The sequence below is a fragment of the Cottoperca gobio genome, chromosome 3 (assembly GCF_900634415.1).
Source record: "Cottoperca gobio chromosome 3, fCotGob3.1, whole genome shotgun sequence".
NCBI lineage: Eukaryota > Metazoa > Chordata > Actinopteri > Perciformes > Bovichtidae > Cottoperca > Cottoperca gobio.
In genome coordinates, this window is record NC_041357.1 from 27,996,095 (window position 1) to 28,021,255 (window position 25,161).

The 25,161-nt window shown below is 45.4% G+C and overlaps 1 protein-coding gene across 1 annotated transcript in view; it reads right to left on the minus strand.

Annotated features, from left to right (window-relative positions):
- fto (FTO alpha-ketoglutarate dependent dioxygenase) overlaps positions 1-25,161 on the minus strand; it is a 121,482-nt gene that overhangs the window by 89,520 nt on the left and 6,801 nt on the right. Inside the window, exons 2-6 of the mRNA XM_029426502.1 lie at positions 12,199-12,276; positions 11,067-12,096; positions 8,616-8,741; positions 4,795-4,874; positions 4,418-4,561 (exon numbers count right to left, since the gene is read on the minus strand). Coding sequence (XP_029282362.1) covers positions 4,418-4,561; positions 4,795-4,874; positions 8,616-8,741; positions 11,067-12,096; positions 12,199-12,276 — 1,458 coding nt within the window. The remainder of the gene's footprint in view (positions 1-4,417; positions 4,562-4,794; positions 4,875-8,615; positions 8,742-11,066; positions 12,097-12,198; positions 12,277-25,161) is intronic.

The window sequence follows — 25,161 nt, forward strand, 5'->3', positions numbered from 1 at the left end:
TCATATACAACTAAGCTGCATTAGCTGATGCAAATGAGTTTAAGACTGTTAACACTTAAAACTTCCAGACACTGTTTTGGAAGACTATGAATCAAATAACTTCTTGGTTTTGAGGTTGTAAAAAAGTCGACGCTGGCAATGACTTGAAACACGAGATGGGACGTTAGCGTCCGTCAGTCATCGTGCATTGGCAACATAGGCATGAAGTTTCGTCCCGAAATATATTAGCAAATACAATTTAATTATGTATACGAGCGTAATCTGTGGGAGAAAGGTTCGTCTCTTCATAATAAAAGCTGCACGTCTACCTTCAGCATTAACTGTCAGAAAGTATTGAATCTTTGCAAAGGGACTGAAGTGGTTGTGGAAAAAATAAATAAATTAAAAAAGCATCTAAAATACTGTCGATTTGAATTCAAACAAACATCCTGCTAATAAAAGAGCCGTGGAAAAGTATGAGCACTGAAGCTGTAATATTGTGCTGCAATGTTCATGTTGTCGTTGCTCTGTATTATGAAGCAAGTCTCATACGCTCCCACACCCCAAGCAAGTTAAAACAAAGGGCAAGAATTATTTGCACAAACAACTTGAGTGGGATCTGCCTCGACTAGAAGCCGTGCATAGAATCATCCCGCCATTTGCTTTCAAAAGGCTCTGATCACAGCGGGGATGACATGCAAGGACTGGGGCATGTCAGGGAGAATACACAGCCAGTAGCACTGCTCAGCTGCCTCTCAGTCACTCCATACAACCCACCCTTCAAAGAAATGTCATCCTTTATGGTCCCCTCAACACTCCAAATCCACTCCTCTTCGATCACTACAGCTCAAACACACAACAAAGCCGCAATGCGCCGATATCGGACGTCCTTTCCTCTCTGTCAGTCTCTCCTTCCATCTCTCTGATTGTCTGCCTGTCCTTTAGTGGGAAGAAACCAACCTGTGTCTCCACTTTGAGCTGACATGGCTGCCTGTCCCCCCACTGCGCAGGACAGTGGCAGCCACAAAGCAGGCCATCTAAAGCTACGGAGGAGTGCTGGCTATGTGGCATTTGGAGTCTGGCCACCCAGCTGAGGGGAACTCGGACTAAATGCCACCTATCCAGGCAGATGGATCGAAAGTGTGTGCGAAAGAGAGAGTGGTTGTTAGGGCTAGTTTTTCTCTGAGACGGCGTGGGGGAGCGAGAGGGGAGCTAGTGGCTCCCCTGCGGCAGTCGCTGTCATCTCTCCAGGTGATGGACACACTAACTACACATTAGCCCCACATTAGTCGACTGGCCGCCCACCATGGCAACTCTGGAGTTAACGCCAAGTAGCCCCCTTTTTTCCCATTTAATGAGGCACGTTTTTTTTTTCTTCTTCTACACCTTCACGGTATTCCCTGAGCAGGTCCAATCAATTTCCGGGCCGTGGCCCTGAGGTGGGAGCTGATGAGAGTGGGATCGATCCCACTCTGCCGTCCTCTGTTTACCTTTCCCGGCCTCCTCACACATCAGCCAGGAGAACTGGTACCCCCGGCTCTCTGAGAGCAACCAGGCCATTTTCACACAATCACTTACTTGCCAGAGTGGTCGTACAAAAGCAGGTTTATACTGTACTGTATTGGCATATACATTTCTTTCTATATTAATACAATTTCCCCCCAATCTCAGGCTTTTGTTCCTGCCTGAGCTCTTTCATATCAATGTTAGTGTCATGAAGTTACAGAAACCTTTGGCTGAATCCTGATTTAGCAGCGAGGGTGAAACACGTTCACTTTAAGAACATTTAATCACTTGTGATCTTCACAGACATTAAGAAACCCAATAAATAAACTCTTAAAATGAACGGTAAAAACGTCTCACATGAATTAAAACCTGGTAAATACAACAGGATGAACCTACAAAGTACATTCTGCACAAGATCTGCTGCTTTGAGAAGTGATTTGGAAGATTACAATGATAAAGCCCGAAGGAAAGGTGTTTCAAAGCCAAGCAAAGACCCGAGAGCCTGCGGTGACATTTTGGCCTGAAAACAGGACATTGGAAAGTCACACACACCTGCTTCCACAGTTTACTTTCTGCCAGAACATGTGGGAAGACCTTGTCCCTCCCTTCAATATTTACTGTGGGGGGACTAGCATCATTAGAGGGGGTCCCTGAGGGCACTCTGTCACACACCCACCTGGGAAATGACACAGTGGCTTTAAATGAGACAAGACGTTTGCATCTGGGATTAGCATTTCAAAGCCAAACATGCACACGGGGGCCGTGTGGCGATGCTATGTTAGACTACCCCCTCCGCCACCTAAGACAGGAGGAAAGATTAAAAAGAGACAGTGAGAGGGACCGTGCTTAACAAACAGGTGGGAACTTCAGTTTCCTTCATTTCTGTCTCTGTCTCCCATCAACCCCTACTTCAACTCGACATCCCGCCCCATCCCTGAACACTCAGATGGCAGACGCTCTGCTTCATCATCGTCAGACCCACCCACGTCTTCTGACAAGTGTCAACCTCCACTCTCTCCCCACCCCCCCACCCACCCACCCCGTTGCACCAAATTGCACAATATATCCATGGCATGTCAGCCAGTGCTAGCTTGCTGTTTAGCACTTTTAAAAGGAAAGGCCCATAAGGCACTGCTCAGGTCAGACTGCCTGCACGTCTCAGGCTTGTTCACTCCTCGGTCGTCCATGTCAAACACGACCTGCGCAATATGCACCCGCCAAGCGGCAAAGTGGACCGCCATCATAAATAACCCCACCAACAATACATCATTTAAGTGGGTGTTCTGCTCTCGCGGGCAACTCCAAACAAATGGCCACATCTATCATTGTGAGTGCCAGGTAGGATAGGTTTGAGCCCCCGAGAGCACCCCCCCCTTTACTTAAACATTCACCCATACATACACACACCTGCTATTTTATAAATAGCATCCCGTTTTAGGAAATAAACCTGCTTGCCCTCCTGATGGGGGCCTATGCTTGGTAATCCTGTGGCGCTATGCGGAAAACTAGCAGGTGTTGCTAGCTCAACTAACGCAGTGCTCCTCCTGACACAGACAGCCCCATTGTTTGGCAGCGCTGAATAATTAATATTGTCGACAACCTTTAAACAACCTTACGTCAGACTCATCTGTCATGGCGTCCCACTGAGGGGCCTGGGTGCTAGCGTCGGCTAGGATGTGCGCTTTGAGCCCACGGGTGTAAAGGGGGAGAGGTGAAGTGCTATATTAACTGTTGGCCTACGGCAAGTTAGCACAGAGGGGGGAGGGGCTGGTGTCTCCGCAGGCGGGCCGTCACGTTTCTTTTTTTTGACCCGCTCCGTCCCTCAATACCCCAAGCCAACATCACTCCTCGTGTGTGAAGAAAGGGGTTACGAGGGGCGCGGGGCATGACTCCATCTTTAGATAACATATGGAGAGGCTATTGCCTCACGATCCATCACAGACCAAGACAAATGAGAACAACCTGGATTTCATATGGGAGGCATGTCCCTGAGCAGACACCGCCAGGTACTAAAGGTAGAAAGCTGGCAAGCTCACATTCTGCCGTTTACAGAGTTTTAAACTGCAATCGAAGGACTAGCAGTATTGGTCTGTAAGTCCAATGATGAAGAGGAAATGGGAAATGCAGACCAGGTGTAAATAGTTTCCTGCGTGTATCTGCACATCAATCCCTTTGACTATGTTTTGCCAGACTGTATGGCACAGAGTATTTGCTGAAATGCCGCATTGTTTGTTGTTCATTATTCTACAAGTCCTTGATAATACCCAACATAGGATAGTGTTGACTTGGCTTAAGTCCCAAATATAACCCAGAGGATATGTATATAGCGTCTACACTGCACCGTACACGTACACATGTAGATGCTTATAAATTAAAAAACAACAACAAATGCATAGGTTTGTTCAAATCGGTTCAATTATCTTCTCATCATTCAATGTCCAGATGAAATCTTGTCATATTTGCAGATGGTTGTTAGCCATCTTTAACCTCCTCGGAGTAGCAGATGGTCGAGGACTACAGCATCAGAAGAACTCCGATAGTGTCAAGCCGGTTCACGATCACAGGAAAATGTAATAAAACTTTCAAAGACTGGCATGCCATTGTCTAAACTTTATTGGCACATGTTCTGTTGTCCAATGTGGCAAACCTCACACGTCTGGTGCTCCACGCAGGCCAAAACAAATTTCAAATATTTTCCGGATGCTGTTTGACTCAAGCCCGCTGTATGAATAGTAATAAGTGCAACAACAGGTTTCTACCAGAAACTTAACACCGATACAAACTTAAAATGCAGTAACAGTAACGCACACACACATAAAATCCTGCTTAAACCACAGACAAATGTGTGAGCAATCATGCTAAACAGACACACATAAAAAGGCATTAGTACACACACACATGCGGATGCACATGCGTGTGAACACACACACACCTCATTGTGAATCTCCTCACAGTGCTGTAGCGTTGTCGGCAGCAGGGCCAGCAGGCTGTGGGAGCCCGTCTCGAGGTCAGTGCGCAGGTTGGACAGAGCTTCATGACACCGCGACTGGATGTAGGTCAGAGTCCCACTGGAACACTGGTAGGAGAGGGACAGACCCAGTGTTACACACATAGTAGCGTTTAGCTAAACCTCGTCAATCAGAAGATGATCCATACGTACTTGCAAATGCCATTCACTTATCAGTTTTATTTCTCAGTTAATGGTCAGCAGATGAAGTTTACTGAAATCAATTGTTGGAATGCTATCCAGCATTTTCAAGACAAGTTCAAACCATTGTGTTTTCCCTGTTAGGACAGTTGGCTTCTCACCTCAGCCACTCTGTGTGTGGAGCTGAAGCGTGCCGTCTCTCCAGCTAGTACACAGTGCTGGTGGGTACTGTTCAGGTCATCTGGTGAACACAGGGAAGAGGAGTCCATCAGAACAACAACACCAAGAACAACCACCAACAGAGCAGCGGAGACGAGTAAACAAGAGAACAGACCGGGAAAGAAAAGGAATATTCTTCCATCAAAAGTAACTACTTAATAAAACATTGTGGAGCACAAAGGCACGGCAGAATGGAAATGACAATATTTCATATTTTGATCTTGTCTTTTTAATTAATTATAATAAAGAATAAAACAGATCATGAAAAAGGAAAAGAAGAACAGATGAAAAGCAGGGCGTGGAGGAACACGACAACTAAATCATCGTGTACGCTCAGACAGATTGTGCTCGGTCCAGCGCTGAATCAAATAGAATGAGCAGCATTGTACTCTAATTTTAATTACCAAACAAAACCAGATCACACTCAATCTGTCAAGATGGAAGAGCCATAGCAACAAACATTTGCCCAATATCACAGAAGCTTTACAAAGAGGCCTTACTGCTGTTTCCTGTGTATCCCTCCATGTGTTTCTCTGTGTGTATAGATGTTTCGCAGCTCTGCCATTATTTGCCTCATACCAATAATTAATTTAGCCATGACAGAGCTGTCATTCACAGCACATGTGCATATTTACACCCGCCTTGAGCAAGAGTACACTGGCTAATGCCTGTGATTTGAAAGTCAAACAGCCAAATGCTTTGGGAGGAAGATGTTATTGTTTGGTGGGAGAGAGAGAGAGAGAGAGAGAGAGAGAGAGAGAGAAGAAGAAAAAAAAGACGGTGACAAACAAAACAACTTGCCGGTGTTTTCTTCACCCTGATGAGATTGTGAGGGATTAGGTCTCTGGGCAGAATTACTCTGCGTCTTTAAAACTGTTTATATCCAATAACAAATTATCTCCATCAATCTGCTCTTTTCTTGGCGCGTCTGAAGCGTCAGTGGGATCAGGAGGGAGTAGAGGCAAACTCGATAACTGTAATAAATATTTATCTTTCTTTCAACCCCTGCGCCTGCTGCCACTTGTCCTCCTTTTCCAGGAAGCAGGCTTTTAAATATATTGGGTCAACTCTTTTCTCCAGTCCCCCTGTGCATTGGGAGTTGGAAATCTGATTATCGAACAGGCCCGGTGTCAAGACTTGCATTGTTCTTTTTTAACCACTGAAATTCCATTTGGGTGGAAATGATGGTGATTCAATTTGCCTCCAGCAGCTCAGACATTAGCAGTTCAAAAGGGCCAGCCGGCGACAAATGGTGCTAAAAAGACATCACGGTGTCTGCGGTTATACGAACACTGTAGTTCTCTTTTAATACCACAAAACTATCCATCACATGGCGTGCGTCACTCAAACACTGGTACAATATATTTGAACACATGGTTTAGTGGTGGCTGCTCTGTCTGCGTGTACATATGTGTGGGTTTGAAACAGGAAAGGGCAGGGGGGGGGGGGGGGGGGGGATGTCCTTCCGCCAATAAGCAGAGGACTGAGTGTGTTTTTGTGCATGCGAGTTGTGCAAATGTATAGGTGCGTGCATATGTTCGTGCATTGTGCCAAGCATTTAATTCAGGTAGACCGACAAAGCGACAGACAGCCGAGGACTGTGTGAGCTGCTATCGTTGTGCAGCAGTTGGCCTCTCAAGGGCGTACTCACCAAGTGGAGCATAAATCCCCACTGATCCGCGACAGTCAAGTCCCATTAGAATGGTCTGCACAACAGCCCATCACTCTATTATCATGGCTGGCCTGAAACTGACTGTTCTATTGTAAATCTCATCCAGCTAAAGGAGGTCGGCTTCAAGCCCTGTCAAGCTGAATATTAGGTACAGACATCGCTGCTCTCAGATGAAAACACAGACAGCTTCAAAGAGTCAACTTGAGGAATTCATTAAAACCTTCCTATTTCTTACTTGTTAAAAGATTCGGATCACTTTAACGTAATGGAGATACAGGAGATAAGTAATCTAATATTCAGTTAGATGGATGTCTTAGATGGTACGTGTCTGTAACACAGAGAGAGTTCAAACTAGATTGTACAAGTAAAGCCGCTTCCTGTGTAACATGTTTGGAATTTACATATTTTCATGACGCTAACAAACTGCAGTTTCTCACCTTCTGTGGTTATGCTGATTAATTCAGAATGCAGTCACTAATAATACAGCATTTGTATGCAACGATGTGTGTGTGTGCGTGCGTATGATATGTCCATATTAAAAGAAAAAGTGAGCCACTTCTCTCCTTGTTTCGTTGAGGTTCTGCATCAGTAGAATTTTAACACATCACGCCCTACCATGGGGAGACAGTGAAGGCAAACAGATGGAAAAATAAAAAGTATCTGTATATTTTGTAGTTTGGTTATCTGTTTAGTAGCTGCAGAATGGACCTCGTGGCATCTCGGGACAGAAAGCTAAAATTAAACATCAAAGAAATACACAAAAAAAAAAAGCTTAAAATCTCTTTCCAAAAATGTGTTTGATATAGTCCTGTAGATCACGTCAGCTACACACCCCCGACTGCAAACTCTGCTCTCAGCTGGAAGCTGCTGTAAATCTGAGCAGTGTGTTTATGAGTTTGACGTTTATGCAGAGTGCACAGGTAGGTGGTTCAGCGTCTTTAGAAGAAAATATAAACCTGAAAGCACTTGTGATCGTACACGAGACGGATATATGCGTTTGCTGTTGGAAGGATCAAAACAATAATCTTTTAATCACAAGAAAAGCTCTATAATCACTAGGTCAAACGCATATATTATCACACGTGTAGAGGGCTAACAGATTGGAAAATAAAATAAAATAAATGTTTCTGATATATTAAGCAGACTGCAGTCAAATGCAATTAGCCAATCCAAGTAGGGGGGGGGGAAACATTAAATACATAATTAAATATGTAAATATATTTGTATGTCAACATTGGTTAAATTAAATTTGATAAATATATATTATATTAAATATATAACTGTAACTAACTAATATGGTGTTCAGGCTGTAATAATCTATATCAGTTAAAATATTTATTTAGTTTACATAAACCATATGTCATATTTAATTTATTATTAAATACAGTAAATCATTGAGCGATAAAGGGAAGACTGACTCAAGGTTGTACTGCATGTCTATCCCTATATCCTTATGAAATCATAGTGCCTTTAAAACATGATAAATCCCCCATTCATATGAACCAGGGGCCCTAACTTCTTGTACATCTGAAGACGAGCTTCTAATAAATGTCCTTACATTGAGAGAATAAGAGTAAGCTTGGAAGGGCCCACGGGAACGAAAAGAGGAGGGTGGAGGTGTCTGCTGCAGCCAAAAGCATTAAGCTGTGATTTACACCCCTGTGGCTCGCTGTCTGTCCTCTCCATAGAGACATAGTCGGCAGTGAGTCACAGGACTTCAAAAAATAACATTCGATTTTCCTAACCTCTCTAATGCACACCATTTCATGGAACCTTAAAGCTCCGTGTTCAGGCCAAGTCGGCCACACACACACACACACACACACACACACACACACACACGCGCACACACACGCCTCAGCTCCACTTCTCCTGCAGAGAGGGTTGGAAGAAGAGAATAGAGTGCGAGAGTGAAGTGAATCCTGATGGCATGGGACATTTGGGACAAAGTACAAGAAACACTAAAAACACAGGGTAATAAAAGCGTTCCTTCCTCCGAAGTCGGACACAGTGGTGAATGTGGCCGAGTTGTGTGAGCAACGTGTTTACATGTGTGTGTGTGTGTGTGAGTTTATGGAGAAGATTCAGTACCTCTCATGTAATAGCAGTCTCCAGACTCCAGTGGCAGCGTCAGGCCAGGTGTGTGGATGTCCCAGGCTACCTTGAGCCCAATCCTCCAGCATGCCTTCTCACCGCTGCCTCCCTCACTGCTCTCACCTGTCAGTCATACACAGCCCAACTCACTGTTACATTTGCATTTTACATTTATATTCACATTTCAGGCTTTTGGTTTGACAGTTTCACCCAGCGTGACTTAAACTGAGTGTAAAAGTGCAATACGCTTAAATTCCTCACATTTTCATGGGAAAGCATGAAGTTCATCAGCATATAATGAAGGCTAGTTAACACAATATTCATTCATCGTGATATCTAGGTAATGCAGACACTATAATAATGCCAAAGAAAAAGTAAGGAGTGCAATGATTAAATCAATACCACCCAAACAATAGATGTAAGACGTAAGCCTTTGTCTCCAGAAAGAATCACATAACAGCAAAGATGATACGTGTTGCTGTGGTCAGATTAGCTGTTAGCACAGGATCTTTATGCCATCATTATGCCGTGCAAGAGGAAATAGTTGGCTAAAAGCCCTTGATGTTGTTTAGTGAGTGTGTGAGACTGTGTTATTGGACAGCAGGAGTCCGATGATATTCCTGTTTCTGAACCCATTCCCTGTAACCACCTCCCCTGCTCTTCTCTCTCCTTCCATTCTTACACGGCACACTAAGAAAACAAGATTTGGCTCGGCTGGCCAACACCCTTCAGCAAAATCAATACTAAAGTCTTTCTGGGCCTCTCTGCCCCACAGCTGCCTTTTCCTTTGCTCAGCACGGATAAATAGTAACTTAATTTCCAGCCATTGTGCTCTGAGAGCCAGCTAATGACAGTACTCCCCAAGGCCTCAGGAATGGTGGAATATCATCCTCCGTGCCGGAAAACACTTCAGTCGTGGCAGATTCCTTTGGATCAGCGCAGCTGGGAAAAACACTTGGAACACTTCTCTGGCTGAAGCAAAAAAAACAAGGTGAGGCTGCTCAAAGAGAAGAACAGCCTTTCAAAGGAAGCAGGTGTCATGCAAGACATCTAGTCACTGTGCATCTGTGTTTCTTTCTTCTCAGGGACAATGTAAGAAACGTACAATTATTGTAAAAGTGCAACATTCCCCAAGGTAACCATTCTTATTAGCCTGGTTCTGGGATTCCTCATCGCCAGCCACTTGGATATACTGTAAATCTCCATGGCGCTGTAATCAGACTTTCCTCTGTAAAGCCTGGAGCTGCTAAGCACTGCAAGGTGTTATGCCATGGTGTTTGAAGCCCGTGTTCACAGGGTCAGAGTTGAAATGGCCTAGAACAAATCATTGAAACAGACCGCTGTAGCAGGTGTTTCTGGTTAAGAATCCCCAATGAAGAAAGCCCAGCTGTAAGGTGAGGTGGGATGTCAGAGCAGTTGGCATTTCACCTGTTATATACTGTAACAGTACAGTTTCAAGAGGCAGACGCAGACTGTGTCGAGCTCCCACTGTTATACAGAACATTTACTGTAGGTTTGCTGAACTACAGCTGAAACTTAACCTCCCCCCACAACAGGAAGTCAAGTCTTTCTCTCTTTCCAGCCTTTGGAAGGTGCAACGAATGATCTGGTGAATGTTTGCTACAGGGACATTTGAATCATATTTTAAAATCCACTCTGGTTTGATGGGTTAATGCAAAGAGCTTCATCAATCATTAGTGTGGGGTTATTGTGTTCTCGTATGCAAACTTCAAAACGCAACAGATAAATTAAGGAGACATTTATGATACGCCGGTACCGTCTTCTATAGTCGCTTTGCATATGCTCTAGAAAGAAAAGATCTACTCGCACTGAGATTCTCTATCACTTCGATCAGCGAGCACTATCAGCTCTTGAAAGACTGCACATTCCATAATTAGGAGACATCCTATCATCCATACAGTACAGTCTAGGAACACTTATCAAAGCAGGGCTCATTATTCCATATCAGATAATTGCACATCGATCATTTCTTGGGGAAATGATTTAGATGAGATGCCGTGTGTGTGATAAGGCCTGTTTGTTAGACTGCGCCATTGAGCGCATGTTAAGAGCTCAGATCCAAATGTCTGTGATCTCCCAACGCACGGGCGGCGATAAGGCTGTCAGCAGCAAGCCAGTGATGACATTTGATAATGCCCTGACACTATCACATAGATGGATCTGATGGCTGCCTCACCAGAGGCCATGTCTACAGCTGCTACAGCGCTGCTGTAGGGCCGCAATACACAAGGTTAGCTGTATCTGATCCACCATAAAGCAACTGAGATAGTTGATGGGATATTGAAGAGAAAGAGAAAAAGGAGTCTTTAATTCTGTAACATGCAAAAGACTTGCTTTATATACTTCAGATTTAAATGTGAAATCTACGTATCTCAACTATTGTTAGCACAAATATGACATGTGAGCTTTTTTAGCTGTGAGCCTTACCTTTGTCATTGTGACAGCTATAGCTGTACACAGCCACTGGTGTATGACTGATGAGGTTCTCGTCGTGGTGCCACCCTACCGCCATTTTCCCCATGCCATAGTAGGGCTCTTCTTTGAGCTGGCTCATAGCTGCTGGGTCCATGTAGTTGAGTAATGTGACATTGAACTTGACCGGACCGGTGCATACAGGCGGAGGACTCGACTGGGAAGAGCCCTGGCCGCTTGCTGGTTCCTCCCCGTCCTCAATGTGGTGATCTGACAAGCTGTGCTTCATTTTGGCCACTGGTTTCCCCTTGGCCCCGAGTCCCGCAGGTATAGTCTGTGTGCCACTGATGGCCTTAGGCGCCCAGCCGGGGAGTTTTCCTTCATTGTGCTCTGACCCTGCTGAGACACCCGTCTCACTCGGTTTGACCTGGGAGGACTCTCCTTCCTCACTGCTGTGTTTGGACTCACTCTCCCATTCCCCTTCTTGTTTTGACCCAGAGCAGCCTTCTTCACTGTGTTTCGACTCAACATCCCACTCTTCACTGTGCTTGGACTCCGTGTCCCCCTCCTCACTTTTGTGGGACTCCGAGTCGCCTCCTTCACTATTCTTGGAGTCGTCGCTGTGTTTAGACCCCGTGTCCCCCTCTTCACCCTGTTTGGCCTCCCCCTTCGCACTTTGCGTTAGCCTGTCTCCTTCCTTCAGCTGAGACACATCCGAACAGAAGAAGGTGTTTAGCTCCCACAATGCCTTGCAAGCAGCCCTCAAGTCAGGGTCGCAACAATTCTGTCCTTTGACGTCAGGGTCCTCGCTGTGCCAGGGGATGGCAAAGAGCCGAGTGTCCAGATAGCGATAGGTGTGGCCTGGCTCGCCCAGCAGAGTCCGCGAAACAACGGTGAACACATCTCGCTCACGGATGCGAACCAAATCCCGCAGGAGGCAGCCCTTCCTTCTCAGGGTGAGCAGACCTGCCTGCACCCGGCCATGGAGCTCAGGAGGCACCGAGCAGGATCTCCTCAAAGCGAGGCCGGAGTAACTGGCGTCCCACTTGGAATCACAAGACACTCTCATCAGGATGATTCTGACATACAAAAACATAACAACAAAAACAATACGATTGAAATGCCATCATATTAGTGGCTGGCTCACCAGTTGCTGATAACCCTGATCTGGAGGTCCCAAAAAGGGAATCTTCTGGTCTCCCAACTCCTGCAGTAACCTCTGCCTCTGTGGAACACAACAAAGTAAAATAAGAAGAAGCAGCAGGAACCATCTGCATGTAGCTATTCTGTAGTTTTTACATATTTGCATGTCTTCAAGTTATCAGTTATCTCTATCTAAATGTATTCAGTGTTTAACTTTTTGGGGAATATGGGTTTGTTGGCCAAATAGTATACGACTGAAACGATGGAAACTGTGATTAAAACATCAACCTTCCAACGCCCGAGTGCTGTGATTGGCACTAAATGTACTTCCTGGGATAAGAATCTTCATACAAAAGCATTCAGTGAGTCTGGTTATACCACCATGGCACTAGAAACACAATCTTTGAATACAGGACTGCCTTTTACTGCCTCTTGTGGGAACATGAATACATGTCCAACCATCGAACCTCACTATAAATATATTCTTTAGGATTAAAAAGGGTATAATGCACAATAATCTCACATTCCGGAGTATGGGGACCAACAAGAACAAATTGTGCTCTCAAAATAAGGCGAGATGGCACTATACCTGGTCATTTTTACTGACATCTCACATTTTTATGATTTTGTGAAGGCTGCCGTGGGGTTCCTCACAACCTTATAAAAGCCGCCCTGTGACATACAGAGCTCCCCCAATAAAAATGTCAACCTTGTGGAGGGATCAAAGTACTTTTCCTTGGATGCATTCCATTCTGACCTGTAAATCCAATGGCAACTGGCATAAAGACTATATGCCCAAATAAATTTCACAACTATTTCCCCTCCCTGCCATGTGCTTGTGTGACGGTATGAATAGGTCGAGGCATTGCGTATGTGGGTTTAGATCCTCATATTCATTCCCCACAGGTGCACACACAGTCTCTGCATGGCGTCTCAGCAGCAGGGGAAGGAGAAATGTCACCGACATGCCACTGTCTTTAAAAGTTTTGCATGAATGGCCTTGTGCATCAACCACCATGCGGTTGTGATAGTTTAAGGAGGACCGACCCTGTGTATATTTCCGAGACATTTACAACAGGCGTCTCACATTTCTTCTGCCCTAATAATGCCAAAGACCTCCTGTGGCACGCAGCGGGGAATATGGGAACCGGCTGCCAAAACATGTCCTGACTTTTAGGGTGAAATAAAATGTCCCGTTAATAACATTAAAGTTCAGGTATAAAAAGATGTTTGTCCTCCTGCCTCAGAAGGGGGCTGGATCAAAAAGAGGGCAAGCGGTGAAAGTATGTGCATTAAAGACAGGAGGGAGGAAAAACAGATCCCAAAAACGGAGGCGGAAGAAATGGGAGGGCATCACATCAGAAGCAGTTTGGTGAATTTACCTTCAGGGCTGAATCTTTACCTTAGGCTAAACAACACAACACCTGCTGAAAGTTTCCTTAAAAGGATGCACATGAGTGTACAGACCTTCCAAGTTATTCTGGAACAAACAAAAACAGACTTGCAGACAGTTGGAATACAAAAAACAAAACAACATGCACTATTCATGGCCAGACCGCATTCAAAGGCTGTTGGAAGAAATTGACAATCTGACATACATTCATTGGTGTCAAATTCTAGCTTATGACAGAAGCTCAAGATATCAAGGTGAGCTCTGGGCTAGTGTTGTACGTGTATGTGTCTGTGTGTATCTGCGTGTGTGTGTTTGTGTCCGTGTGCTACTGTGAGTCTGCACAGATCCATATCCTGGCATCTACTGTAGATGTGCGCATAAGTAAGAAACGTACAGTCTGCTTTAGTCACAGTAAGCAAACCACCACTGTGTACACAAGCATCAAAGTGTGCCTTCGTACTGTATGTGTGTGTGTGTGTGTGTGTAAGGCTCCAACAGATATACAAACATACATGCCCTTCCAAAAAAAAACGCGCAGCCGGGGTAGCGAGCATGATGCCTCAACGCCAATCGCACACAACCAGGGCTGTCACACACATGTCAAAAACATCAAGCTACTCAGAAATTCCACAGAAAAAAAGAGGAGAGACAAGAAGTTACCGGAGCCCTCTGAAGCAGATGGACTCTCTCAGTATCAGAGGGCCGCTGTGTCTGTCTTACTGTCTCTGTGTCTGCACCTGATTCTGGAAGGAAAAGCCACGAGGCGCAAAAAAAGGTCTGCATTTCCACTCAGACCCAGGAAACAAGATTACCAATCCCATAATGACACGCATGCTTCATGGTAGCCGTGCCAACCGTCTGCACTGAGTAATATATCAGATGCTTTTTTTTAATCTCTCTCTTCCTTGATGGGATTATTCCCTCAGCCGGACTGTTTATCACAGAAAAACATATTAGGTAGAATAGAACTCAATTGGTTTGCTTTGATCTTGCCCTATAAGAGATATCAAACTGTGTACCATATATTTATTAATTTCATTTATTTCCCATCTGTGACACTTTAACGGACACTTTCTTCAAAGCGTTCTTTGCAGAGTAGATTAATGTCCAGCGCTTAGCATCAGTAGCTCAAAAAGCCAGATAACTCTGCCGCTGCGGGGATAAAAACACTTCCAGTCTAACTTGTGTCTGCCCCAGAGGGGGCATTGGAAAGTACTGTATGTGATACGACTGCTGAGGGAGGACACATGAGTCCTGCTGGACTTGTCTGGATTTGGCTGATGCATCATAAACTATAGATAAAAGCTACAGAGTAGAGTAAGCCCTTAAGATGGCTTGATAAGTAAGCACTTCTTGTGCTCGCCAGTATGGAGACGTTCTTCTTTCCATCTTGGCTGATGTTTAAATGTCCTTCTCATGTAACGTAAGAGGTATAGCGTATTTCTTTCAAGACCTCCAACCAAAGGAGGGCAGGACTTTATCTTTAGATACAGGTGCCGCAGAGTGCAGGGTGCAAACCGTAGATCTCAAACAGGCCTTGTGCAGCCCCGGGGAAGACGTGATGAGAGATAGCTGTGTAATAGAGCTCCGTGTTGAAATAGCGGGCCATTGGTACTTGTGTGACACCCATTTCAGAACTGGTCCTCTTCTGCAAAAGTGATGGTGAATCAACAGTTTTGACAAGTCGGCTGTAAAACTTCGAACTCAAACAGACAGACTACCAGTGTACATCAAAGGCGTATCCGTCCCGGTCCATTTGGCACCGGATCGCAGAATGTCTGGAGCTCGTGTGAAGCGACACAGGGCGTAGAGAAGGGCAGGGAGTGCCCACCCCATCAGAACATTTGTGTTTGCATGTGTGATGCATAGAAAGAAAGAAAGTCTGTAGGGAGCGTTGAATTCAGCTTTGATCTTAGAAAATAACTGAGGAAAAACATACACACGGGGAACACTTTAAGAAAACCCTTGAATCAAAAAGCCAAGGCTCTTCAGCCAACACTAGTTGTTCATAAAAGGTCTCCACAGTTCCAGGTCTACCTCATCTTCAGGGTATGCCACTGACTTGAACTATGGTGAGAGAACACAGCACCTAGGTGCCACCACACACACACAAACCTACACAAGCACACACACACACACACACACACACACACACACACACACACACACGCAGAGAGGTTCTACTTTTGTTGCAGAGTTTTACCACTTGTAAGACAAACTGTCCACCCTACCTAATGCACAAACTGAAAACCAGCAGCTCCAGCACTAGTTACATGGTCCGCAATGACCTTCTTCAACTGTTTTCAGATCTTGTTCCTTAATTTCATGCATGCCATGCTAAAAGAAACATTCTGGGCAAAAATTAACCAATTCTCACTTCTGACATTTCGTTTACTGCCTCTTGTGGCATTCATTTATTTTTAAGAATACCTGCTAGAAGTTTGGCGACTGTGTGACGGCTAACTGGGCCGGTCAATGGCTAACTGGAATGTGTTTGAGTTGACCTCAGAGCGGGGGCGTTGGTAATGTGTAACGCGGTGTCTCCACTCTCCTGCTCAGGACCAGCTCATGAATATGACTGTGAGAGCCAGAGGTCAAATCAAGAGGATGTCGCCAGAAACATCTAAAAACAATTGGCTTTCAGCTACTTTCGTGTTGATCAATTTTTTTCCTGGATAATCTGTATTATCCTGAGATGTATTTACAGATTCAATTTGGCATGTAGGTCTAGCCTACATTCACAAATCACATTTAAATGCAAGGTCATCCATCCAAGCTCATCATGCAAATGAAACGGATCAGAGGTTTATGTCAGTTATTAAGAACATAATCCTCAGCGTGTTTCTCATATACACACATATTGCAGATGCATTACAAAGAATGAGCCATATTCAAAAGAATCTCGTTTGTTTTCCCATTTCAAATTAGAAACAAATAAAAGAAAGAATATACCAAGAAATACCTGCAGATGGAAGCTATGCCATTAACCACTGCATTTTCTTTTCTCTAATCAATGAAGTGAACATTCTGTATGTATTGACAGACACATTCAGCATGTGTTCAGTGGGGGTCCACAGGTGGGCTACGTGATGACAAATGGCAGACAGGCCTGCTCTGGCCTGTTAATTGTTGTTGGAGGCTGAAGGCTGCGTTGCTCATTTCACCTCGCGACAGGTCGGCAGGGGACGTGATCATTAATATTAGAACATTTCCATCCATCTACCTAAACACGAGGCCACTCATTTAAAGGGCTGGCGCTGGGCAGACCTTTCACGCCCTGTTTATAACACTGATCCAAGCACATTACCAGAACTGTGGGGGACCACCGCCAGTCATTAATTACATTCACACACACACACACACACACACACACACACTACCTTAATTGGTTCCTGGTCACATTTGAAAAAATGTCACACGTGCGAGATAAGGTACACTTACACACATCCAATGTGCCATTTTAACTAAACATCAAAAGTCCTGTTGAATTCTCTCTTTGTGTGCATTTTCTCACAAGCACACTTCCTAAAAGCGACTCACCCAGTCATCCCAGGGTGTATGTGATTCTGTCAGAGGGAGAGTATGTGCCCGTGCGTGTGAGAGAGGAAGAGATGGAGGGAAAAAAGTACTGGACCTCATCTGTTTTTTGATCTCTCTCCCCGCAGCTGACAGACTTACAGAGAGACCCAGGTTTCGAGATCAATCATTCAAAAGTATTTACAAATGCACAAAGCTAGCCACAGACAGGTTGGCACATGGCCACTCTGTTTAAGTGCTTTTCAATGTGTCTGTGGTGTCAACATCTATTTCACACTTATCTACACCTCAAAGAGGGAAAAAAGATGTTTCTGTGACCTTTAGCAAGTGTCAAATCTGGAGAGAAGAAGAGAGGAAAAGAAGAGAAAGAGCGCGGGGCGATTTAAGAGATCTGTCGATGCACGCCTTACATAACCTTTTTATTTATCCGGGAGAGATTGACTGAGCATGCTCTTTATCAGAAACACACTCGCGGCTTCACAGTCACATCCTTACACAATTTCACACACAGGAGCGGCAGAAAACATCTAAAGATTTCTACTGGACAATAAAAGTTTCCCAATTCTTTGCTGGAGGAACCTGGGGTTGAACATCTTGTTCAAGGGCAGCTTGAGCTTTAAACCCAGCGCAGCCCTGTCGTCACAAGAGACACGTGAACTCTTGGCTAGCGCCGCTGATATGCTCGGGCCATTTTGCAATTTTGCCTTAATTGTTAGTTTGCGACCGGGCCATAATGTTTCCATTAAGATTATGTCGATGGAGAAAAGCTTTTTAGTTTTCACCTTCAAATTACAACATGCTTTCATGAGGTCAGCTGTTTTCCATGTGGAATGGCCAGTTTTACTGCAGACGCAGTCCCTCGGCATTCAGGCAAGGTGCAGTTCAGCAAGGGGTAAGTAAGGGGAAAGAGTGAGAAAATGAGGAAGGGAGAGGGATGGAGGGAGGAAAGAGAAGAGAGGAAGGAGAGCGTTGATTGAAAGACTGTGATTAGCAGTTTTCAGCGGAGCACCAGGGCCACTGGGTTGTTCTAACACGGTTGTCGCGTCTCGAGGTGCAGTCAAGGAGAAGTCAGTGCTTTGGAAAGCTCCCTCAATTTCTCCATTTCCCCCTCCCTCGCTCATTCACTCTCACCACCCAGCTACACTTTTCCTGCTCCTCCAAAAAAATCAATATAGCTGTGCAAAGTGCAGCTTGGCCCAGGGGGAGGGCTGGCTAGCAGTAGGGGCTAGATGCAGAGCTTACAGGAAGGACAAGAGGCGTCCTCCAGGCCTGCGTCCCACAGGCAGTGTCAAGGACAGACCTGAGTACCAGAGGACTGAGGCCATAAGATTGCCCTCCCTCTATCTCTCTCTCTCCCTCCCTCTCTCTCTCTCCCTCTCTCTTTCTGCTGGCCAGGCTTGGCCGGCTCAGCGGGGCAGAAGAGATCGATAAGCAGGTGGAGCGTTTAAAATCCCCAGCTCCGGAGGCTGGCGTTACGCTCCTCAGAGCCGAGCAGACCAATACATCGCTCAGGGCAGGGCAGCTGGATGGACGGATGAGTGGGTGTATGGTGGTCGCACCTAGTCATTGAAAGGTTTGTGATTTGTGACAATAAACAATTCAATAGCACTTAGCCATACACACTGTCTGAAGGGGTGTAGAGCCAGACTCTTCACACACACTGCCATTGTCTCAACATGTCACAGATCAGTAGCATTCAGGAAGGTCAGGCAGACCAACACACCCTGGTGCTGCATCCAGTCCGGGTCTGTATTTGTGCAGGCTGCAGCGATGATACACGGCTATTATAAAGCATAAACTGGCATGTACTATCATTGTCAACAGCAGTGTTCCTCATTTCCATACAGTAGGCTTGACGAAGAAGCCTGTACATGATGTGGATGAAGTGTGCAAGGAGGATTTCAGTCCTGCCGCTGTGTCTCCGTGTGTGAGTGACTGATCACAGTAGAAGTGGCTTGTGTCTCTAATCCAGTACCACTGTTAGACTGTGCAAAGACCCGGCTCTGTGTACCGCGGCACGGGTTGATCAAACCCATCATGTGACAAGCAACCTCTTCAAATGACGATGATTTCCCAGCTCTGTGTCCTTTCGGCTCCATATTAGATCATCTTCTGACACTACCAAGTCTGGTACTTCATCTGGGATAAAGATGATGTGCAATCCAACCGGAGGGGCTGGGAGTCAAGGGTAAACGAGGGGCTGAGAGAGGGGTACTGTGCCGGATCGGCTGACAGCTGTGACAATTATCATATGGTATATTATAACCTTATGCTAAACATAAGATTTGATAAAGTATATTGCTTGACAAAACACTTCAAGGATATTTTACCATCAACTCAGCTGTGTGTCACAGTCACACACACGAGGAAAATAACAGATCATACAACACATCAAAAATAGAGAAGATCCTGTCTACTCTATTTTCTCCTGCCCATCAAAATGTTACTACTTTTCTGCCATCAACTATATCATATTATGTATTTATATTATCTAAAGCCAAGTAGACAGACAAGCTCTTGAATTATTTGTTGAGACCCATTTGTTGGAACTGATTTCTGAATATGATATTATTAACAAGCTAGAGCAGTGGCGTAAGTTTAAATGCTGACAATCACCTAAGCCACTAGAAAAACATATGAGACAAAACAGATGTGGACTGTGAACATCTAGGACAGGTCTGATTCCATCTCATGTCGTCTTTGACCCAGATAAACTGGCATTATGATGTGACCTCAGATTAATATTGAATTAAGGGCCGAATATCATTTGTGGCTGTTTACACGACCGTCAGCCTGTCTTCCTGGAATCCTGAAGCAGATAAGTTTGCTATAATGGCATTAGCCAAATCCTGAAGTATAGCAGACGGCACTTGTCTTGCTTGAGAAGCCACCTCATTTCTTTATTTATTTTTCCTTCACTCATTCTGAACAAAGGAAAATATTCTACCAGGAATTGAATAGCTTAATCCTCTTTTCACTCTTCCCAGTAGCTTGAATGGTGACAGATTAACATTCTGGAGGTTTACAAACCCAGCCATTTGAAAATGTAATTGCTGGTGCCACACTGCATGCATGTGTTGAGGGTTAATACTAAAGCTTAAAATACACACATGCACTCGAGTCAGGTGGGGGGGGGGGGGGATGTGGCCAGGTTGGGCCAGACCCCAGTCAACTAAGCTCAGACAGGACGGACCATTCTGTCATGTACGTATCGGGGAGTTGCAAGCTGTCCCAAACCCTCGCTAGGCGCCATAGTTACTGTTCACTTCTGCTAATTATTACAGCCAATCAGAGGGGTTAACGGGGCGGAGCCTGGCCAGACCATGTTCTGGGGCATTTAACAGCTGGCAGGAACGGAGGTGAATGCATTACACACTGCCCTCATCCAATAAAAATAAAACACCCTGACATCTGAGGTGTACTTAGCACAGAGAGCAAAGGGAGAAAAGGAAAAGAAAGGAGGGGGGGGGGGGGGGGGGGGGGGGGGAAGAGGAGGGTGGCTGGGGTGAAGAGGAGAGAGCATCTGATAACATGATGTCCAAGTGCCACCTAGTGACAGCATCCCAGCTTCTCTGGTCCTTAAGGCTATGGAGCATCAGGGGTGGACAGATGAAGCGACCCAGGACAGCGCGATTGAATATAAGTAGCATATTGTTTTATTCTTTCAAAGATAGCCTATATCAGCACCAGCCCTGTCCAATGAACAGCCTGAACCGTTCCAACTTTCAAATCCAATTACAACATACAGTAAAACGATGACATTCAATGTAGATTTTAATCACTTTACATCTTGTTTCCAAAACCCAATCAAGCAAAAACTTCCTCGAGTGACCCCCACTGTCTGTTCAGTTGGGGAAGCGGGCCTGTGACACTGCACTGGTATTCTGGTGGACCAGGGCTCCTAAGTCCCCTCCCCTCATTAACCTAGGTATAAATCACACTCTGCCCGCGCCCAGAGGTGAGAGGGATGAGAGTGGAGGTGAGCTTGAAATAATGCTTATGTCACGGCGGGTCAGCCCTCCATTATGGCCGTTTCAAAAACTATTAATCTTGCTTGTAGTCAGTGGCCTAGAAATAATTACTTCATCTAACCCATGTAATACAGCATGACCAGCAGTCGAGCCTGGTCAATTTGAGGCTGGGGAGGCAGGATGGGGCGGTAGGGGGGTTGTGAAGAGACAGACAGAGACAGAGAGAGAGTGAGAGAAAAAGGGGGGAGAGCCACAAATTACCAGGCCCTGTCTCCTGCTCCTGGGTGACTGATGTCCTGCTCACTTCAGCTGTGGCCTTTTACACTCTCAACACTGATTTAGATAGATACACACAGATGCACGCTCTGAAAGGCAGATCCTGTACGAGCGCACACATGTACGCACATTAATCCACACACACACACACACACACACACACACTGAGCAAGGAACACACAAATCACATTATTTTAAACAAGGGTTCAAAACCCTTTCAAAAATGAGATCACGCACTGATTTAATTAACCATCTCCTGGCTCCACGCCACTAAACAGCATTTAATACTTCATAGAATGTATCAAAAACATCTTTTATATTTTCCATCTAAATGCCATAATGATGCTAATTATTGGATATGGAAAGTTGAGCCACCCGCTATCCCCAAGTGAACTTTGCATTTATTTTTTGCAAAGTAGCAGCGTTCAAAATATATCTGGAAATCATAAATATTAAAATAACGCCCCCAAAATATGCAAGTGAAAATACTTTCATTAGTTATCAGTCAGAAGCAATTTTGAAAGCTATGATATTACACAGAGATATTTTAAAAGCTCACACTGTGGGTAAACAGAGGAGCTCCTGCAAACTCAGCCTCCATGAGCGTCACAGGAAGTGTGTATGGAGTGACATAAATAAATGCAACCCTCCAGTGGCTGTCACAGCTGGCATTGCAGGTGCAAATTTAATTAGTCAAGGTGAAGTCTCCCTTGTTGTCTGAGAAGGGGTAGGTGGGGGGGGGGTCCTCGCCATGCACGGCTGTAAACACGCACTATATCCTAATCAGGTGTCACCGCAGCGTTTGATCAGCCCGTGAAAACTTGTCACGAATCCCCGGCAGAGAGTGGGCCGAGGGGGAGAACAAAGGAAGAGAGCTGTCATGAGAGAACAGGGTGGTGGTGGTGATGGCGGTGGCAGTGGATGAAGAGAGATTGCCCATTAGCAGTCTCTGTCGCCTATCTCTCTCTCCCACTCCCCTTAACGTCTCTCCTCCTCTTGTTTTCTTTCTTTCACTATGTGGCTACCTACAGTACACCTCACTGTGTCCCGTCGCAGCTCCGTGTCTGTACTTCCACTCTGAGGGAATCTCAACCGCAGCTGTCACGCTCACGCTTCACAACCGCCAACAAAGCTTCCAAAAGAAAACCCCAAAGTAGTACACTACTTTTGTTTACCTCCCAGAAAACCCACACATGTACAGAGATACAAGCTGCGCTCGTTTTGTTTTTATCAAGCCCCGGTGTAAGTAGTTGGGTCCTGCTGAAAAGCCTGGAGAACTAGAGGCAGACACGCCGCTCTCCTCCGCTCAGCGCCTCCAGGCTGCATTGAGGCAGTGCAGGAATACACGCGCCATTAGATACTGTTTACCTTTCAGTTTGGCTGATATTGAATACATTAGCCGATTGAACCTCATAAGAAACACAGGCGAGTGACAAGGCCCAATCGTCTTTGCGACTACCATGGTAACTGAGATTACAGGCTAACAAAGAGCAGACAGGGGGAAAAAATATTTAAAACCCGAATAGTGATACATAAATTAATTAAAGGACAAAAAAACAAGTGGAGAATTAAAGTTGGAACATCTGTCAGCGACTTAGCTTCCCAACGTAATACCAGTGTTAGAACATTTATACCCTTGAAGTTAATGATCCCCTCTTTAATTGACAGTCAAGGAAAACTGTCTGCGGCAGCATCCTGCCGAGACACCGATAAGAGGCCCCCTTCCCCCCTCCCAAAAATAAAATAAAAAAACAGTTTAAAGAACCTTGGCACTAATCCCTATTGTCATCCCAGTGCAGCAGAAGGACTTACAAACACAGATAACTCCGCTGAAGCTGTCTATTTCTCAGGAGTTATGGGGACAGCCGAGCCGCTGCGCGCTTCGAATCAGTCACTCAGATTAGCCCAATCCCTCTATGCTGTCAGTCAGGCGAGACAGTAGCCTGTCACCACATTTACATGAGTCCATCTCATATGTGACAATGCCCCCTATATGTGACAATGGCTGCGATGAAGGGGTCCAGTCGCTCGCAGATAGCGAGTGTAGGGTACGGCAGATGGGCTGTTGTTAGATTAAGCTCATGGTGTGTGCTGTGCTCGTGTCTTCACTGACACTCCAACAACAAGTTTAAGGAGTCTTAACCATCGCTGTTTTTCCAGTGGAGAGAATGTGGGAGATGCATGTCAGATGAAATACACACCTACACTAACAAACGCAGATACACACGTACAGGGATAAACTTCAAAAAACTTGGAAGTAAAGAATGACTGTTATCTTACCTAGTTTATGTATTTCCTAAAGTTGGCTTTAAGCATGACTTTAATCCACCTACTCCACTTAACATGATGAAGCTCAGAGAATAAAAAGGAAAACAACATAAATTAAGGAAACATCTGGATCAGTCTCCATCTTCAATAAACACAAGTATGGTGGAGATTAAAAGGCCAAGCCTAAAATAAATCTCTACAAAAAAAAATAAAAAAGAAACAAACTTTGGGGTGTCAAATTATTAAGGGATTAGTTCCTGCAGACTATAAGTTTGTACTTTTAAATGAACGTGTTACTTGAGCACCTGAGAGCTCACAGTGTGCTGACTGCTTTTTATGCTTCTGTGGCTCACTCCACTTCAAACAGTCCTGCAACAAATGACAGTGGATGCCCCCTACATAACAAGGCCAGGGCAAGCATGACACAGGGGTTGACAACTGAACCCTCAAACTCCCTAACCCCTACCCCTGCCATGGCACACGCACACACACACACACACACACACACACACACAAATAGCCCCGAAAACAGCCCTGACATGACCGCTCAGCAGCCCTTCCTAACCCCTCCTTGTGTTTTTTCTCTCTCCATCTCACTGGAGACAACCCTCAATTCAAGAACGTTTCAGCCAGGCAAGTGGATGTGACCCGCTGCCCCCCAGTCAGGCTCATCTGAATAAACAGCGCTGAAGAAACAGGCAGAGGAGGGGAAATCTGCCTACATTATGATAGGAAGAGAGAGGATGGGATTCAGCCAAGGGGCTCCTTTCTTTATGCACGTTTGATCAAGTGCTTGACAGCGCCGGTGGATGGAATTACGGACTGTTGAACAAAAAGTTGTGGTGTGGGTGTAAGCGTGCGTGGGCGTGAGTATGTGCGCAGTTCAGTCTGGACAGCTGGGTTTCCGTGGCCTGACAGTGTTAGGCTTGTGACAAGCCTGCCGCACCAGACCACCACATACAAAGCGCAACCCGCCCACCAGCCTTCGCAGTCCATCACTCAGGACGGCCGGGGGAAGTGCCGTGAGAAGAGGTCAGACGTGGAGGAAAGAGATGGGAGGAGAGAGAAGACGAGGATGAGGAGGAAGAGGAAGGAGGGAGGGCTGGTCAGGGGTTAAGTGTAGAGAAGACAGCGATGAAAGGCAACTGTCATGCACCAGTGCTCGCCCAGGAGCACCTGTCTCGAGAAGAACATGCAAAGTGTGCCGGTCACGTCCTGACAATACCCCCACTTTACCCACACACACACACACACACACACACACACACACACACACACACACACACACACACACACACACACACACAAGCTAGAAAGGGCTGATGCTCCACCGTTGGAAAGGCATCACCCGTCTGACAGCATGCCAGTCAAGCTGTCGTTGGCTCCTTCGCATATGCAAGGAAAAGTTAGGCTGATGAAGAAAAAACACACGGGGGCTCAGAGGAGAAATCACTGAGACATGAACAGACTACCTGAAGTGAGGAGACACTTCTCAAAGACTTGATGCAGAGTAAACGCTGGA